Source organism: Brienomyrus brachyistius, chromosome 20 (genome assembly GCF_023856365.1).
Source record: "Brienomyrus brachyistius isolate T26 chromosome 20, BBRACH_0.4, whole genome shotgun sequence".
In the NCBI taxonomy this organism is placed as follows: Eukaryota; Metazoa; Chordata; class Actinopteri; order Osteoglossiformes; family Mormyridae; genus Brienomyrus; species Brienomyrus brachyistius.
In genome coordinates this window covers 93,856-113,553 of record NC_064552.1, presented here as the reverse complement: position 1 = coordinate 113,553, position 19,698 = coordinate 93,856, and the positions used below count along the sequence as shown (strand labels likewise).

The window sequence follows — 19,698 nt, the reverse complement described above, 5'->3', positions numbered from 1 at the left end:
CTAGGTACTGAATGACGGTGTTAACACCATGCTAGATACTGAATTACTGTGCCGACAGCATGCTAGGTACTAAATGACTGTTCCGACACCATGTTAGGTACTGAATGACTGTGCTAACAGCACACTAGGTACTGAATGACTGTGCCACGACTATGCTAGATACTGAATTACTGTGCCGACACCATATTAAGTACTGAATGACTGTGCCAAGACTATGCTAGATCCTGAATCACTGTGCCAGCATCATGCTAGGCACATGTTAGACACCTGGGTGAGGACCTGGGTGTACAAGCCTTCAGTGGGCGGAGCCTGCGGCCCATCGCTCACTGCCAGATGAGCATGCAGTGCCCTTACTGGGAGTGCCTGATTCCTCACACACACACATGCACACAAACTGACTCATGCATAGATGAACATGCATGCTACAGACACACACTCACACTTTACGCACCTCTGAGAGGATGGCATTCCTTGTGGGGATACACTTGCGTTGATCTCTGGCTGTTTGCGACCACTTTTCCCCTGTGGTTGACAACGTGCGAGTGGGGGGTGGGTTTAGTTATTGGTTCATTCAAAACTGTGCTGTTGTAAGAACCCCAGCTCACTACAGACACTGGTCATCACTGTTTAATTCCACTGAGCATCATGCTCTAATCTCAATGAGCTTCGTACACTTATCTCACTGAGCATTGTGCACTCATTTCACTGAGCATCATGCATTTATCTTGCTGACTATTGTGTACTAATTTCACTGACCCTTGCGTACTAATTTGAATGAGCATCATGCACTAATCTCACTGAGTATTGTACAGTAATCTCACTGACTTTAGTGCACTCATCTCACTGAGTGTCCTTGCACTAATCCCACTGATCATCATACACTAATCTCACTGACTATCGTGCACTCATCTCATTGGTTATCATGCACTAATCTCAGTGAGCATCATGCTCTAATCTCAATGACCATCCTGTACTCATCTCACTGACTATCGTGCACTCATCTCATTAGTTATTGTGCACTAATCACACTGAGCATCATGCTCTAATCTCAATGACCATCCTGCACTCATCTCACTGACTATCGTGCACTCATCTCATTAGTTATTGTGCACTAATCTTAGTGAGCATCAAGCATCATGAGCACTAATCTCACTAACATGCACTCATCTCACAAATCATTGTGCATTCATCTCACTGACCATCATGCACAAATCTCATTGACCATCATGCACTAATCTCATTGAACATTGTGCACTAATCTCACTGATCATCCTAAACTAATCTCACGGACCATCATTTACTAATCTCACTGATCATTGTGCACTAATCTCACTATCATGCACTAAATTCACTGACCATCATTCACTAATCTCACTGAGCATCCTACACTGATCTCATGGACCATCGTGTACTAACCATATTGATCATAGTGCACTATTCTTACTGAGCATCATGCACTAATCTCACTGACCATTAGCTACCTACTAGCCATACTGGTCTTCACACACAGTCTGAAGCTGCCTGAGGAATGTTATAAATGACAGTTAACACATACAGAAAAGGAAAAACAGACATGTAAAAATCTAATTTCCAACATGGCCTTTATATAATCCCTCATATAAGACATAATTGTTTTCAGAAGCTTTTCTCATAATTCAGATGTATCACAATTCTGTCTGACACTCATTGGAGGACTGTTAGTCAATTGGAGTGTCATAATGCCTATGCTGAAAGTTACTCTATTGGCAGGCCTGATATTCTTTATCCTATCATTGCTAAATCAAGAGTTCCAGGTGTCAATGAATATTCATTAGCAGCAGAGAACTTTCCTCATTATGTTTTGACTTTAATCAGTCTAAATGTGTATGGAGTCTTTATTCATGGTTGCCAGTATTTCAGAATCCTTTCTTCTTTAACGGCTTGATTGCTTATGACTATTCATGTAGACACAGAGACAGAGTGTCATCTCATTTGGAACGGTTTAGCATTGATGGGAACAGGAAATGAACAGGTGCCGTCTTGCCAGGAATATTGTTTGGGTTTCCTGCTCGCACGTCAGTCCCCAGGGGGTGGAAACTCTTTTAATGGATGTCTGCAGTGCAACCTTGAAGGATGATTTTACATTTTGTCTATTCTTCCCCATCTAGACTGTGTCAGGATAAACTGTACCTCCAGTAAGTGAGTCCTCCATTTCTTCTGTACTGTGCTGTGATCTCTGTCCCTCTCCCGTCTGATATCCCTTCCCTCCTACAAACATTCTGCTGGTATTATAATGTGCTGCCTTTGATGTGTTTCACAGATGGTGTGTAGGCTTTTTATTGTCTCAGGTGTAGAAAATCCCAAGTGCATCAAAGTTACTTGTTCTAAAGAAGGAGCACATTTCCAGAAAACTGAAACTAAATACAACAGTAGTGGAAAGAGATAAGGCTGTGATTCTGATGGAGCTGCTTAATGGGCATTTAAAGCACCAGCATCACTTTCTGTTTGTTCCAAATAAAGAGGGATGGGAGAATCCGCAGTAAGAAGAAGCCTCACCTAAAGGTTCTGTTTGAGTTATACTGCTTCTTAATTAGAAAATGCCATGGTGGTGGGAGACCTTCAGACCCGTTAGTCAGTTTTCAGCATTAAAATATAAATGATCATTTACAGTAAATTTTCTATGAATGACAGAGTTCAGAAAAACTAGCTAGCTTTTCCCTAGTAAGCAACAAGCTATCCTACAAACATCATTTTAGCTAATTAATAATTTACTGATGATATTTCTGTTAAACTGTACGTTTACACACACACACACACACACACAACTGTGTCTTTTGCCAAAACAATGGTAGTTTGATAGATTCATCTGTATTATGAGACCATCTTCAATATGTCACATATTGGTCCGAATCACATGTAGCCATGCTGGTCCATATAGCCATTGTTATAAGGCAACAATGTTTATTAATAAGGTAAAATGAAGGTGGGAAGATGCCAGGGCAGAGGACAGAGAGGAAGAGAGAGAGAAGGCCAGTGAGATGTTACATGTTTGTAAGTTTGTAAATGGTAATCACTGTCAGTTTGGGATGTTATGAAGGAACGTTGTGCATGTCAGGATCTGTGATGTATGGTGTTTGCTTCTTTAGCAATATCTGTGTGTGTGTGTGTGTGTGTGTGTATTGTATAATGCACCCACTGCTGAACAACAGAAGGCATTGAATACTTGAATACTTACACTTCAGTTCAAATTGAATTAAAGCTGACTCCATACAGGACGCATGTAGTACTGATATGTGGATGGGACATTGTCAAGAAGAGAAGCAGATCGTTTTAATCTGCCATGCATACATAGGTGATGCTGAGTTATTTAGGCTGAAAAATAGCCCCATTCGAACAGTGTATGTGGGGTTTTCTGTTGGTATTGGGAGCAACCTTACAAAATGTACTGAGGCCTACCCTGCAAACCCCTAGGACACACAAAGCTCGCTCTGAAATGAAGGGAACTCCAGCATCACGTAAAGAAGCATGTGGTTGTATAGTGCATCCATCACTTCTCTGGCTGTCCCCTGGTCAGTCTGCCACTGTGCGGGGGTACCTGAGCATTAATGTCAGGTTGTAAACACATCAGCAACATACAGTAAGGCACTGAAGTCTGCAGCGGCTTGGGCCTGGAATCCATGTCTCTCTAATGGCTGTCCCAACTCCCCCCCAACCCAAAAGAGAATGGTGCTGGAGCAACGTCAGCAGTTGTGCAGGGGGGATCTCTGTCGAGCAAGGAACTTTGGGAAGTAATTACAGAGAGGGTTCTCCCTCAGCTCCACAGTAGAAGGTTGTGTGAATTTCAGCCAGCACTACAGATGGGTTATGATGGACTGCAGTATCGATGGTAGGTTCCTCTGTAGTGTTTTAAGTGATGCCAATTCTACAAAAAAAAAAGTGAATTTTGCGGTAAACTTCAGTAGAGCTGTTGAAATACATGCATATGGAATCTTTTACTCACAGCCGATTCTAAATGATATTTAAATACAGCAGCATTTTCTGGTGTATATCAGGATAACATAAATCAGCAACCAGTGTATTGGAGTAAAATTCAGGTTAAAAAGCAGGCAAAAACATTCACATTGCTAGGCACTATGTTCTACGCTATGTGGTATATTTTGCAAACTAGAAATTCAAGTGTTGCTCCAGTTTTGAGTATACATGTAAGTGGGCATTTACCTAGCCCCCTAGTTGACTGCTTGAGAGCCATATGTTTGTAATACACTATTTGCCTCACTTGTAGGTCACTTTGGACAAAAGTATGCGCTAAATAAAAACTATACAAATATTCTTATTATAATTTTCAGTTTTTTTCAATGCTATATTACATATTTTTAAATAGCAGAGCTTTAAATCATGGAATCAGTAGGCTGGGCTTGTGTATTCGTGTTTCCGTGAGTTGCCATCTGCAAATGTAGTGGTTTCTGTGATTCCAAATGGATGTTCTCAACATGTTCAAAGGTGACCACTTGCTCTTCTCCAGTGGATCTTCAGTGCAGGCTTCCTTTGTCTCACTGGTCACCACATTTATTGATCTGAAAGATAGTGAGGGTCACAAATCAAAGTAAACATAGTTACCATGCAGAAACCAGGCAAAAATAAATTCATTGTAACAGTGCATAGAGTGAGGACCATGTTTTGATTTTTAAAGTAGGGAATGATTTTTATGAAAAGTTACTGGCTATGAGCTGCAAATATGCATCGTGAAAGACAAGGTTAGTTCTAGCTCACTTCCATAACAGTCTCTTTGCGGCTCTATGCCTCCATCTTGTGGAATTTGGTGAGCTGCTGTATATAAAATGATAGCATACACAGGTATTTATTTCATATGTACACAGTCTGGTAATGCATATAAAAGTGTCCCAGTGACAACAGACAGGATATAGTGTCTGTTTTTCTTGCTCTTTCTTCTGCTTTCATTCGTTCCTTCTGTAGAGCACCTTTTCTGCTCCTTACCTCTGTGTCCTGGCATGTCATTGGTTATGCTAATCACAGTCTGGACTTTCAGGCAAAGGCCCGGAGACCATCTTCGCTGGTTCCAACCTCAATGACGATGACTGGCACACAGTTCGTGTGATGAGGAGGGGGCGGAGCCTCAAACTGACTGTGGATGAGTCTCCATCCTCCGAAGGTGGCTACCTCTCAGGGGGTGTTTAACAACTGCCTTCATACACAAATAATGGTCACTTATTACTTTTTAAGTGCTATAGAAATTGTGCTCCTTACAAATGAAAAAAGTAATGATCATACTCAATTTAATATTTTTAAGTGACTGGGAACAATTAGAACGGTTTTTGTGTGCATCTGCACTTATTGTTGTCAATGTCTACGCATGGGACAGTGTGAAACGTAATTTCGATTCCTTTGTATGTCAAGTACATTTGAAGGAATTGACAAATAAAACTGACTTTGACTTTGACAATTAAATGTTACATATTAACAATTTTTCCATATTCTACCCTCTTCTGCAAATGCAAAGTTTCTTTGGCCAGTTGATCTGACTTTTATCAGCATGTCTCAGCAACTTCCAGTGTAGCTGTTTGCAGTTGGTTGATTATATATTTGACGTGCAGTTAGAACTGCAGCTGTGTAACTACTAGATAAGTAACAAAAAAATTCACAAGGCCCTGATTTGTATCCTCACTCAACAGCAAAAGCTGTGCTCATTTGTTGAGTATAGCCGTGTAAGTCATGCAAGCTACAGAGCATGTGTAAATGAATTTTATTGATTATTTATGATGATACAGAGGCATTGGGAGATCCTGATGATGCCCCATAAACTCTCTGTTCCCCAGGTCAGATGGCTGGTGACCACACCCAGCTAGAGTTCCACAATGTAGAAACAGGCATTGTGACGGAACGGCGCTTTGTCCCCGCTGTGCCTTCCAATTTTATTGGCCACCTGCAGGGCCTCTCCTTCAATGGGATGACCTACATCGACCTCTGCAAGAATGGAGACATTGACTACTGCGAGTTGAACGCCATGATTGGCTTTAAGAACATCATTGCCGACCCCGTGACCTTCCGGTCACGGTCCAGCTTCGTCACGCTCAGCACACTGCAGGCATATTACACCATGCATCTTTTCTTCCAGTTTAAGACCACCTCACCTGATGGGCTTATTCTCTACAACAGTGGTGATGGCAATGACTTCATTGTGGTGGAACTGGTCAAGGGGTAGGTCATACACGGGAAGAGAAGTTTGGGAGAAGGTTTTAATGTACAAAAGCCTACCAATGTGACGTGCCACCGCACTCTTGCCTGCAGGTATCTGCATTATGTGTGGGACCTTGGCAATGGGGCCAATCTGATCAAAGGCAATTCCAACAAGCCCCTAAATGATAACCAGTGGCACAATGTGATGATCTCCCGGGACACCAACAACCTTCACACAGTTAAAATTGACACCAAGGTCACCACCCAAACCACTGCAGGTGCCAAGAATTTGGATCTGAAAGGTAAGATAGACCTTCACATCCTCCAAGGAACCTGTCCATTGTAGGGTGTAGCCTTAGAACACTGCTGTCAGTCATGTGATTTGCATACTGATTTGAAGAGCCATGCGGTATGAATGCATCTAAAGAGCAGACATCTTGTTTTTTAGATCCGGGTTTTTCAATCCTGAAATATTTGTTTTCTTGGGTTCATCCTATTCACTTTTCCTTCAGATTTGACAATTATAACACAAACTATGATTGATATCCAGCAATTGAATGTTATGTAGTTGTATGTTATGTAGGATTGGTGTGATCCATCTTTAAAGACAGCCAAAGGGCCATGATGATTGATATTGCTGTAACTCCACCCCACCCCTCAGGTGACCTGTACGTAGGGGGTGTGGCTAAAGACATGTACAGGGACCTCCCCAAGCTGGTGCATGCAAGGGAGGGGTTCCAGGGCTGCCTGGCCTCACTGGACCTGAACGGGCGTCTCCCAGACTTGCTGTCAGATGCCCTGACCAGTATGGGGCAGGTGGAGCGTGGATGTGAAGGTGAGGTGGGCCACCATCTGTGGTGTGCTTGGTACTGAGTGATGCATTTTGGGTAATTGCAGGTGTGCTGTTGGCGTGTGGGATGAACATTGGCTTGGGCAACAGAGAGGGTGTGCCTTGGGCAGTACCTAGATGAAGTAAGACCAGCGTAGAGGGTCTGGGAGTGGAAGACAGCAAGAGGGGCAATACAGGCTAACATCAATGCTGTTTTCATGAAGCGTGAATTTACAGTTATTTCATTGTCCCCTTCAAAATAAATTTTCATTTGTGCTTATAAAAAACATCCTTCATTGTTAAAATCAGTTCAGTAATGTAGATACTTAGCAAAGAGTAATAGATGTCATTTAGTTAAGGAGCTGGAACACTGTCATTCTGAAATCAGCAGGGAGAACAACAATTTTACTGAACTAATCAGTTCAGTAAGCCAATAAAATCAAAAGGTGAATAATGCATCTGCTAGGGAAGCAAAATATAAAATGTAATTATATGCCACAGCTGTCTCTTGGCCCCTTGTGCAAATCCACTGGCTTTCATTTTATCTGGATAGCTATCTGTCATTTTTAATGTCCATACTACAGTATATGAAAATGGGAAACTAGCAGCGTTGTGTGTCTGACCATTTTGTTGATATTTTACAAGTATATTCTCATACGTGTATTATTACATGCACATCACGTGACTCTGACTTTCTGGAAGCTGTCTGTCACCCCATTCATTTGTTTACTTGATCCCTTTTATCTCCTTTTCAGTGGCAGTACTTGTCTGTCTGTGTGTTTCCTCCACTGCCATTTCAGTGCTCTTACTAACATTTTATATATTTTGCTTTTCTTTGGTGTTGGCCTACAACAGTTGCATTGATGAAAGCTGACTTGCAAGGTAGATAGACCTGATTGTTTCACCAAAGTCTGAAGCCCCTCCCTGTTTTCCTGTCAATCACAATGTTTGCATAATGATTGGATAAGCCCTGTGCAGCAAAGCAAATGATTGAGAGGCGTTTTGTCTGTCTGGCTATGGGGTTGCCAGTCTGAAATTCCGCTTCACTGTGCCCTACTGCTTTAATTATTTGAACATCACAGGTTGTGTTCGGCTCATGCTCCCTTCTCATTTTAAACGCATGTTTTTTTCTTTATCATAAATACTTGTCTTTGTATTTGACCATTGCATGAAATGAATGCCCAGTGTTATTGTTGAAAAGTTGAGGTTCATTTATTCATAAACTGAAGCTGTCCAGTAGAGCAGTGCATTGCTAAGCAATATATTCAAGGTAACATTTTGTCATAAATATTAGTATTAACTTGTAGATGACAGCAAACTGGGGGCAGCATGGTGGTGCAGTGGTTAGCACTGTTGCCTCACACCTCTGGAACCTGGGTTCGAGTCTCTGCCTGGGTCACATGTGTGTGGAGTTTGCATGTTCTCCCCATGTCGTCGTGGGGTTTCCTCCGGGTACTCCGGTTTCCCCCCACAGTCCAAATACATGCTGAGGCTAATTGGAGTTGCTAAATTGCCCGTAGGAGTGCATGCGTGAGTGAATGGTGTGTGAGTGTGAACTGCGATGGGCTGGCCCCCCATCCTGGGTTGTTCCCTGCCTCGTGCCCATTGATTCTGGGATAGGCTCCGGACCCCCCGAGACCCAGTAGGATAAGCGGTTTGGAAAATGGATGGATGGATGACCGCAAACTACTACTAGACTAGTACTTCAGTGCTAACTTTTAATTTAAGTTAATCTCTTGCTGATCTGTAGGACTTATATTCCATGATTTATTTTTTCATCCGTTCATGTCTTGAAGGATGTTTTGCAATGTGTGCTTTTGGATGTCAGAGAGCAGGTGAGCAAACGGAAGCTCCCTGCACAGAGTATGCAGCTTTGGGGCTGAGGAACAGTCGGCAGGCTGAGTGAAACTGTCAGTGACCCTGCCCTGTGTTTCCCGGATAGGCCCAAGCACCACCTGCCAGGAGGATTCCTGCTCCAACCAGGGTGTGTGTCTGCAGCAGTGGGAGGGCTTCAGCTGCGACTGCAGCATGACCTCCTTTGGAGGACCCTTCTGCAATGATGGTGAGCTCTGGATTTCCCATTCACTAATCCCATTTCCTCAGCCTTCTGCTCTTTCTTATGTCTTGAACCTATGGCTCAGTCACATGCAGAATCTACTAGATCAAAGCCACTTTTAACCTAGATGGCCCTATTGTAAAAATATATCTGCCTGGACTGTTGATGTGATTCATTGATGGATACCAGCATGGTGCCTTGATGTTGATAACCTCGATATGGCTTTCTTCCATCTCATGCATTATTCTCTTTGTCTCCACCTTTCTATTCCTTCATCATCCATTCTGTCTCCACCTCTCTATGCCATTATTGTCCTCTTTGTCTCCACACCTCTATGCCATCATTGTCCTCTTTGTGTCCACCACTCTGCTCCATCATTGTCCTCTTTGTCTCCACCTTTCTGTTCTATTATTGTAGTCTTTGTCTCCACCTCTGTTACATCATTTTCCTGTGTTTCTCTTCCATTATCGTCCTCTTTGTCTTCACCGCTCTGTTCCATCATCGTCCTCTTTGTCTTCACCGCTCTGTTCCATCATCGTCCTCTTTGTCTTCACCGCTCTGTTCCATCATCGTCCTCTTTGTCTTCACCGCTCTGTTCCATTATCGTCCTCTTTGTCTTCACCGCTCTGTTCCATCGTCGTCCTCTTTGTCTCCACATTTCTGTTCCACCGTTGTCCTCATTTTCTCCACCGCTCTGTTCCATCATCGTCCTCTTTCTCTCCACATTTCTGTTCCATCGTCGTCCTCTTTGTCTCCACCACTCTGTTCCATCATTGTCCTTTTGTCCCCACCTTTCTGTTCCATCAGCAACCTCTTTGTACTCCAACCTTTCTTGCTGTCGTATTAACTTGCTGTGTTACAAGCTCTTTGGGATTTTATTGAATGAGTTGGTGTTTTCCTTTTGCACCAGCGAGCTGACAGCTATCACTGGGAGGAGTAAATAACACCCCAAAGAGGGCATACCCAGTTTCTAAAGGTCAAATGCTTAGATAGCATCAATAAATCTTCCTCAGATATTTGAATAAACATTGTTTGGAGTGTATACAACCTCAGATGCTTTGTATACCAATTTTAATATGAACTTTCAGAAGATAAAAAATATGGCAGAAAAATAAATGCTACAGTATAACAGTGAATTTAGATATTTCCAGTGAGAGCTTAATGTTTCAAAAGACATAGTGCAATCGTATTCTCAAAATGTGCAGCTATCAAATGTTCCCACTGGGAGGAGCCCATGTAACACGCGAAAAAAATTAGGCACGTTGGAGGCTGTTGGTGCTCAGTGCAGTCTGAAAAATCACTGACACATTCCCACTAAGCACAAATATCGAAACCACAAAAATATTGATTATATGGTTCCTCATCATGTAATCACATAGATATGCGCAATTGGTCACAGACCTTGTTACACAATTACACAAATACACTTGGCCGGCTTTAATTCTTTAATGGTGCCTAATGGTGGTGGTTTGCAAGACTGCAGATTTACTGCTGCAGAGTTTACTGATTCCTTGCTGGCACAGCTGAGTTCATGTAGCACAGCATTACTAAGCTGGAAGCACCATTAGAGTCATGTGCTGGCAGCAGGACTGAGAGTCTGCGGAGGATGAAGAATCAGGATGAAGAAGTAGGATGAAGGGGTGAAGAAGAGGTAGAATGAAGATGCAGGATGAAAAGGCAAAATGAAGAAGCAGGATGAAGTGGAGGATGAAAGGGAGGATAAAGAAGCAAGGGCAGGAAGAATGAGAAGATGAAGAGCAGAGTGAAGGGAAAGGATGAAGGGGCAGGAAGAATAAGAGGATGAAGAGCAGAGTGAAGGGAAAGGATGAAGGGGCAGAAAGAATGAGAGGATGAAGAGCAGAGTGAAGGGAAAGGATGAAGGGGCAGGAAGAATAAGAGGATGAAGAGCAGAGTGAAGGGAAAGGATGAAGTGGCAGGAAGAATAAGAGGATGAAGAGCAGAGTGAAGGGAAAGGATGAAGGGGCAGGAAGAATGAGAGGATGAAGAGCAGAGTGAAGGGAAAGGATGAAGAAGCATGATTATGATCCTCGGCCAGATTAGGGCTCGGGCCCAACCCCTGATGTCTCAAGATTCTAGGACAACCCTGATCTCCAGGAACCTCTGTGACCCTGTGTGTGCTGGTCTGGGATAGAGTAGGCAGGCACCGTGCTGTTCAGGAAGCATTTCTGTAGCTCTCCAGCCAATGACCTCTGGTCCTTCACCTGGTCTGCTGCATGACCTGAATGCTATTCTTTGTCCATTGATTGAATAACTCATTAATCAGGTTCTTGTTGTTTCGCAGTGCATGCAGGTACTGATCCAGTGCTAGCTTGCACTTGTTACAGTTTTCCCATTGGAATCTCAGCCTAGCTGAATTTATGCCTAATTACGTATTTGACTGCTGTATGCTTGTGAAATTGCTTCTGCATAAATACATTGTAAGCATGAATGTAAATTATGGGGATGAAATTGACACTGGGTGCATGGGAAAGACTCAATAAATAAGACCTGGAGATTCTCAGTATACAAACACAGCATCCGCTATCTACAACAATTCTTAAGGCAGTGGTTTCTGCTCTCTGTCCATTTAGAAAACAATAGATCCATATATTCACATCAACTTAGGCTGTAGCCCAGTTTCTTCTCCACAAAAATATAGAAAACACAGACAAAGGTGCTCCTGGTGACCATTCTTCTGTCTCATAGTGGAGTGAAAGAGGTTTGTACCTAGATAGGATAGAATGACTTCAGCAAGTATGTGAAAAGACTGCTGGAATTTCTAATGATCAGACAGAGCAGCAGGACACTTATGAGGTAAGAAGCTGCCTTTGATAAGAAGCGAGGCTCTTTATAATGAGGTGCAGAGCAACAGGATGCTTATAAGGGAAGAAGCTGCCTTTGATAAGAAGTGGGGCTCTTTATAATGATGTACAGAGCAGCAGCATACTTATAAGGGAAGAAGCTGCCTTTGATAAGAAGCGGGGCTCTTTATAATGAGGTGCAGAGCAGCAGCATACTTATGAGGTAAGAAGCTGCCTTTGATAAGAAGCGGGGCTCTTTATAATGAGGTGCAGAGCAGCAGGATGCTTATAAGGGAAGAAGCTGCCTTTGATAAACGAGGCTTTTTATAATGAGGTGCAGAGCAACAGGATGCTTATAAGGGAAGAAGCTGCCTTTGATAAGAAGCGGGGCTCTTTATAATGAGGTGCAGAGCAGCAGCATACTTATGAGGTAAGAAGCTGCCTTTGATAAGAAGCGGGGCTCTTTATAATGAGGCGCAGAGCAGCAGGATGCTTATAAGGGAAGAAGCTGCCTTTGATAAGAAGCGAGGCTCTTTATAATGAGGTGCAGAGCAACAGGATGCTTATAAGGGAAGAAGCTGCCTTTGATAAGAAGCGGGGCTCTTTATAATGAGGTGCAGAGCAACAGGATGCTTATAAGGGAAGAAGCTGCCTTTGATAAGAAGCGGGGCTCTTTATAATGAGGCGCAGAGCAGCAGGATGCTTATAAGGGAAGAAGCTGCCTTTGATAAGAAGCGAGGCTCTTTATAATGAGGTGCAGAGCAACAGGATGCTTATAAGGGAAGAAGCTGCCTTTGATAAGAAGCGGGGCTCTTTATAATGAGGTGCAGAGCAACAGGATGCTTATAAGGGAAGAAGCTGGCTTTGATAAGCAGCGGGGCTCTTTATAATGATGTACAGAGCAGCAGCATACTTAGGTAAGAAGCTGCCTTTGATAAGAAGCGGGGCTCTTTATAATGATGTACAGAGCAGCAGCATACTTAGGTAAGAAGCTGCCTTTGATAAGAAGCGGGGCTCTTTATAATGAGGTGCAGAGCAGCAGCATACTTATGAGGTAAGAAGCTGCCTTTGATAAGTAGCGGGGCTCTTTATAATGAGGTGCAGAGCAGCAGGATGCTTATAATGGAAGAAGCTGCCTTTGATAAGAAGCGGGGCTCTTTATAATGAGGTGCAGAGCAGCAGCATACTTATGAGGGAAGAAGCTGGCTTTGATAAGAAGCGGGGCTCTTTTTAATGAGGTGCAGAGCAGCTCATCCAACATACAATCACATGTACCTTTGTAAATATAAACACACAGAAATGCTAACATGCATGGATACATACAATCACATGTACCTTTGTAAACATAAACACACATAAATGCTAACATGCATGGATACATACAATCACATGTTCCTTTGTAAACATAAATACACAGAAATGCTAACGTGCATGGATACATACAATTACATGTACCTTTGTAAACATAAACACACAGAAATGCTAACATGTATGGATACATACAATAACACGTACCTTTGTAAACATAAATACACATAAATGCTAACATGCATGGGTACATACAATCACTTGTACCTTTGTAAACATAAACTCCCATGCACACAAACATATACATATACAATATTTACCTCAAATCAGCATCTATTTTAAAAACATCAAAGCAGTACAATTTGTATGCAGATGATTCCTAAGTTGTTGAAATCATGATTTACAATAGTTATTTTCTTATTCTCTGATGAGTGGTATAATTGATGAAAATGCACTGGAGGTACAACAGTGGAACACATATTTGTATCCCAAATACAAAACAACTGTTTTTTTTTCTTAAATAATTGCAATTGTTGAATTGCCAGGTTAGTTATACTTTACTTACTTACTGTTGCATTCTGTATCTAAAAGTGCAATTTCCAGGGTGTTCTCATTCATATCTATGTGCAGTGCTACAATACAGTGCTGGAAAATTTAGGAGACCTCAGCACAATTTTTTGTTTCACTCATTTCTCAATTTATGGGTGTGCATCTGTGCATAATATATATGTTTTTGCAAGTTGCAGCCTAATTCTTCTCCATTTCTCATTAATGAAGTGCTTCTTCCTTCCTTTATGAGGCTTCAGTCCTGCATCCACGAGCCTGATACAAACTACCCTGTCCTAGCAGCCCAATCCACACCTGCACTTAATCTTTCCCATTCTTTTTGAAGGTTGCATGGTGTCATCCTCCGCTGTTGGATGGTCATCTCTGCCATCTGAAAGTCTCTGCCCCCCTCTCCCTGACGGGTTTTTGGTCGTTCACAGTGTCTTGTTTCACCTTGATCTTGTGCACCGCTGTCTTTTTGAGCCTGGAAGCAGCCTGCTGTGTTGCCTTCTGCCAGAAGAACCAGAATTAAACCAGGAATTAAAAATGCAGATTTAGAAAAAAATGAGTGTTCTCAATCATATGCAAAATATACTGAAAATCTAAGATCCATGCTGATTCCTGCTTTGAAACAGGTATTCATGTCTAATGATGCAGATAGGTGAGGTATATGCCTAATCTTCACCAAATGTTCACCTAATGTTCACTCAGTGTTCACCAAATGTTCAGCAGAACACCAGGAAGTATTAAAGCTGAAATTCTCACATTTAATTAACTTGCCGATTCAGCAAGTGTTATGCACATGGATGTGGTTTGTTATGAGAAGGATCTGGAGACAGACTACTTAGGTGTGCTATGTGTGCAGGCAGTCAGTCAGTTATGTTAAAGACAGTTACCTATGGGAGTGTCTCGGGAGATTAGGACTTTCTATAGATGGCCAGCTCTGGGGACACGCCGGGTTACAAGCATTAGTTGTTTCACACTCTTGGTTCGTAATAGCACATTAATCATTAGGGCTGACATTCAGTTATCAGCAGTCATCAGGCCTGACATTCAAGCAATTCCTGCTTCATCATCTGCCTACTGTACATGGGGACACATTCAGACACATGCCACCCTGAGAGGAAGGCTTGCTGTAGAGAAGATCTGACCACAAAGGAGGCATCATAATTTAACACTAGACAAAAAATTATAGGGATATTTCGAGTTTCTGATATTTCGAGTACAAGAGCACTTCTGCTTGTTATGTCCAGTTACAACCTGTATCATTATCAAACCCAGATAATTACAATATAGCTAGGAATGGTACTCAGAACTGTCTACTACCCTATACTACCCTGCCTGCCTGATTATATCACCTTCAGACAAAGTGCACTGAAAGCATTTAATTAAAGTCAGCCTTTAGTCAGACCCCTGACAGTCCCAGGTCACTGCAGTGTTCAAGGCAATTTGCTGTCAGTGTTGTCGTCTGTCAGTTTTCACCCCCCTCTGCAATTCTCTTCAATGCTGTGCAGAGCACCAATCCGTCATGCCTTGCCTTATAAACATAAAACTGCTTGGTTCATATAAGGCCATCATACATTTTTCTTATATCAGTTATATTTGACAACACATAATGTCTTTACAAGATGGTGCTGTGGGGATGCTGGACTCTCTCCTAGCTGTAGATACTTCCATAACGCATTATAATGATTAGTATAAGTCATTTTAATGCATTATGTAGGTATTTATAGTGCATTATAGATAAAAGCTTCATATGACATTCATAATGCATAATTAACATGGCTATAATTTGTTATGCCCTTTTAAAAATAGTTATAGCCGTGTTTATAATAGTTTATGAATGCATTATAATGCATTATGAAGGTATCTATAATGCATTATACATGCGTGCTTTAAGTGTTACCTTTTTTCAGGTCATTTTTAGCAGTATCAGTTAATTTAGCCAAGAGGAAAATTAACTTTAACAGGGAAATATATTTTCTTTGCATATATATTTTTTATTTGTATCAATATGATGCAGAGCACAGTAAATATGCACACATAGAGAACATAACAAGCACACATCCACTTCTAAACATACTCACATTCGTTCTCAGGATCCTTATGAATAGATCATAAGAAATCTCTGCTTGATCTTTTTTTTCTGCAGTGGGAACAACATACATTTTTGGACGTGATGGTGGGGTGATCGTGTACACCTGGCCACCCAACGAGCGACCCAGCACCCGCTCTGATCGGCTGGCCATGGGCTTCAGCACACAGGTGAAGGAAGCGGTTCTGATGCGTGTGGAGAGCTCATCAGGCCTGGGGGACTTCCTGCAGCTGCACATCGTGAGTCTGAGCACAGATTGTGATGTGGATGGACATGGTGCTGGTGATGGTGATGGGGATGGACATGGTGCTGGTGATGGGGATGGACATGGTGCTGGTGATGGGGATGGGGATGGACATGGTGCTGGTGATGGGGATGGACATGGTGCTGGTGATGGGGATGGACATGGTGCTGGTGTTGGAGCTGGTGATGGGGATGGACATGGTGCTGGTGATGGGGTTGGACATGGTGCTGGTGATGGGAATGGTGATAACAACTACATGTTCAGTCAAGGTGTTTTATCGTCATGTATACCTAGTACAATGGAATTCTTACTTGGGTGTCTACTACGGACTATAATACCAAATTCATTTAAAACGTATGGCAGCCAATAATAAATATCAAATGACAAAATTACACCCCCACAGGCAAACATTCTGCACTAAAGTATGAGTATCTCTGGAAATTCAGATCAAAGTGGAATGGCTAGCCGGCACAGACTTTACATAAATCACACATAATGGTAGTTTAAAAGCAGTTATCATGAATACCAAATATTTTAACTACATTATACTGTGATGCCTTATTTTTTAAATACACTGATAATCTAACTGGAAACCAGTAGTACCAGTTGCAGTAACAGTATGAGTAGTCGTAAGAAAACTTTGAAGTTCCCACTGTGCTAATCAGCCAGCTTCTAAAAAACAAAGATTTGTGATAAGCTGTTACAGCACAATTCATCACAAAGAAGCATTCTACTTAGTTACTAGCTTAGTACTCTGCAGAAGCACACACATTGCCCCCCCCCCCTTGCTCATACTCATAAAATACACAACTGTACAAACCACAGATGCACATTGCCTGTCTTTTATGTCTGTGCCGTATATCATCGTCTATACTTGTAAGTTTTCACTGTCTGACACCCCACACCCCCTATAAATTTATACACCCCCAGAGTGTGTGTAGAATATTTATAAGTGAACCTTTCATATCAACTGAGCTAAAGTATTAGACTTGGAACCTGTATACATCAGAGACATGACGTACAGTGACAGTAACATTCTAAATAAACTGAAGCTGCTCTCATTGCAGCTTATTTTACAAGTGAATGTTGCAACATTTTCCTTTTGTGATTTCAGAAAGCTTTCTGGAAATTGTTAAAGGCTTACGCTCGTATCTTCCAAGGAGAGAAAAAAAATGTAAAATGAAAGGAACAGTTGATTACATTATCAGATTGCTTTTAGGATTTAGACAATTTCCATTCCTCTGTATATGCTGCTATACTTAATCACAAACTATGCATCTTCCGTGATATTTTATCAAGTACAGGTTAGTGGTGGGCCTGGAGCCTAGATTAGTCAAAAAAGTGGAAAACCTTACAAGCTGGTTCAAAAGTGTAACACATGAAGTAGCAAGTGATGACAAGTCAGAAGGAGCCAGCTGGCCTTATTCATGAGACAAATATTTAATTTTAGCCCACAAGCTTGTCAAGTGTCATCTGTCTTCTGATTCATGGATTCTGCTGTTTTCCTGCTGTTTTCCTTTTATAAAATTAAGTTTCCACAAGGGGAAATTAAATTTTTATAAAAATCTATGACTCCAGTCAAAAAACTAAAAAGCCAAATGTGTTGTATTATGTTTGATTACCTATGGTTAAGGTTAGGGCTGGATGGGGGTTAGGGTTATCATTGTTGGGATTAGGGTTATGCCCATAGAAATGCATGGAGAATCTCCTCAATGATACAGATGCCTAATCTGTGTGTGTGTCTGGGTGCAGGTGCATTCGTGTATAATGATTGTGTGTGTGTTATCAACTGGCAAATGGGAGCAGGACATCAACACTGTTTATCTTAGTAGAATCCAAACTCTTGGCAAATCAAGGAATTATTTTTCCTGTTTCCCATGGCCATGAAAACTTGTGTTAAAGTGTCATCCTTTGAATGAATCTCTTATGTATAATCAAACAAACAGTTCCATCAAATGCAAGTATTTCTCATGTATTTCCCATGTCTCTAATTATATTTCAACAGATTTTTCTATATATAGTACTTATCTACTAGAGGCTAAACCTAGGCTTGCTGCTTTTTAGAAATATTTTTGCAGAATAATTAGGTGTGATGGCTTGAGTGTGAACATTTTATTTTCTCCGTTAATTAAACCCAGTGGAATCATTGCGGTTATCTTCTTGAAATATCAGACTGGATTTAAAGCAGATGGTATAACATGAATGGGTCACTTTGTACCATGTGATTTATTTTATCATCATAAAATAAAAGAAATGTATCAATTTAGGTGATAAAAATAATTATTGTCATATAAAGCAATCATGCAATCATGACTATTGGGGGCCACCTGCCAAAACCTCTTCCAGAAAAAGTCATAAAAATCACAGAAAATCACACAGAAACCCTAGATATCGAGTGAATATTAATGGTTGGCTGATCGGCTGTATCAGGACCTCAGCATCAGCAGACCATTTGTCAGTGACGTCATTCCTTCATCTGCTTGTCAGCTTGGCTGGCCTTTCCCAATGTTAGTATGTAAATATAAAGCCAGCTGGAGACCAGTAACAACACGTCATTTTGGTGATCAATTGCCCACATGACCATGTTGTTTTTGTACCAGCTTGCAAAAGCGTAATTGTTTCATTAGTTCATTAGGGAAAAACGGGTAGAACAAGCCTCAAACTGTGCTTGAGGTATTGACTTATATCGACCGTACTGGGAGTTATTGGACTGTTTATTGGCATGTTTTTTGTAAATGTGATACCATGAGACCAGTATCAGGGCTAAAGTGCAATTTTCAAAATAAGTCTGTTTAGAGGAGAAGCATCATGGCCATTTGAGTCTCTTTCCACCTTCAGTGAGGACAAAAGAAAGAGCTGGCAAGGCAGATATCTCTGTTTCCATTTTTATAATAACATAATATAACGACTCTTAAACCACAGAGGTGCCAGATCTCTTATATTAACTTTATTTTTGGCTACAGAAACAGCTCAGCTTAGCCTTTCGGTGTATGTATGTTAGGGTGTGAGTACAACTCAGTATGTGTGCCAGTTCTGTGGCTGTGTGTGTATTCTGCAGGTGTGCCACTACTCTGTGGGCGTGCCTCTACTCTGTGGGCGTGCCTCTACTCTGTGGGCGTGCCTCTACTCTGTGGGCGTGCCTCTACTCTGTGGGCGTGCCTCTACTCTGTGGGCGTGCCTCTACTCAGTGGGTGTGGCTCTACTCTGTGGGCGTGCCTCTACTCAATGGGCGTGCCTCTACTCAGTGCGTGTGGCTCTACTCTGCGAGCATGCCCCTACTCAGTGGACATATCTCTACTCTGCAGGCATGCCACTACTCAATGGGGGTGTGTTCACTCAGTGGGTGTGTCTCTACTCAGTGGGCGTGTCTCTACTTTGTGGACATGTGTCTATTCTGTTGGCATACCCCTGCTGTTTAGGTGCATCTCTATTCTGTGGGTGTGTCTCTACAATGTCTATACTGAATAGAATAGAATAGAATAGAATAGAATAGAATAGAATAGAATAGAATAGATGCGAAGTGAAGCAAAGCTTTATTGTCATTGTGTAATAAATACACAACAAAACTAGGAGTGCTGCTCCTTTTCAGTGCAATAAAAAGAAAAGAGAAAAAATAACAATAGTCTGTTGGTGTGTCTACTCTCT

At 41.7% G+C, this 19,698-nt stretch overlaps 1 protein-coding gene across 23 annotated transcripts in view; it reads left to right on the top strand.

The window, feature by feature from the left end:
- Nucleotides 1-19,698, top strand: part of LOC125715787 (neurexin-1a-like) — a 98,686-nt gene that overhangs the window by 54,849 nt on the left and 24,139 nt on the right. For 9 of the 23 annotated variants that reach the window (XM_048987707.1, XM_048987722.1, XM_048987716.1 and 6 more), the window contains 8 exons: nt 2,148-2,174; nt 5,027-5,149; nt 5,814-6,195; nt 6,286-6,476; nt 6,836-7,009; nt 7,859-7,885; nt 8,946-9,065; nt 15,867-16,048. In XM_048987707.1, coding sequence (XP_048843664.1) covers nt 2,148-2,174; nt 5,027-5,149; nt 5,814-6,195; nt 6,286-6,476; nt 6,836-7,009; nt 7,859-7,885; nt 8,946-9,065; nt 15,867-16,048 — 1,226 coding nt within the window. Of the gene's footprint in view, nt 1-4; nt 5,150-5,813; nt 6,196-6,285; nt 6,477-6,835; nt 7,010-7,858; nt 7,886-8,945; nt 9,066-15,866; nt 16,049-19,698 lie in introns of all 23 variants that reach the window. The other 14 variants (XM_048987728.1, XM_048987734.1, XM_048987732.1 and 11 more) reach the window with 4 other exon arrangements.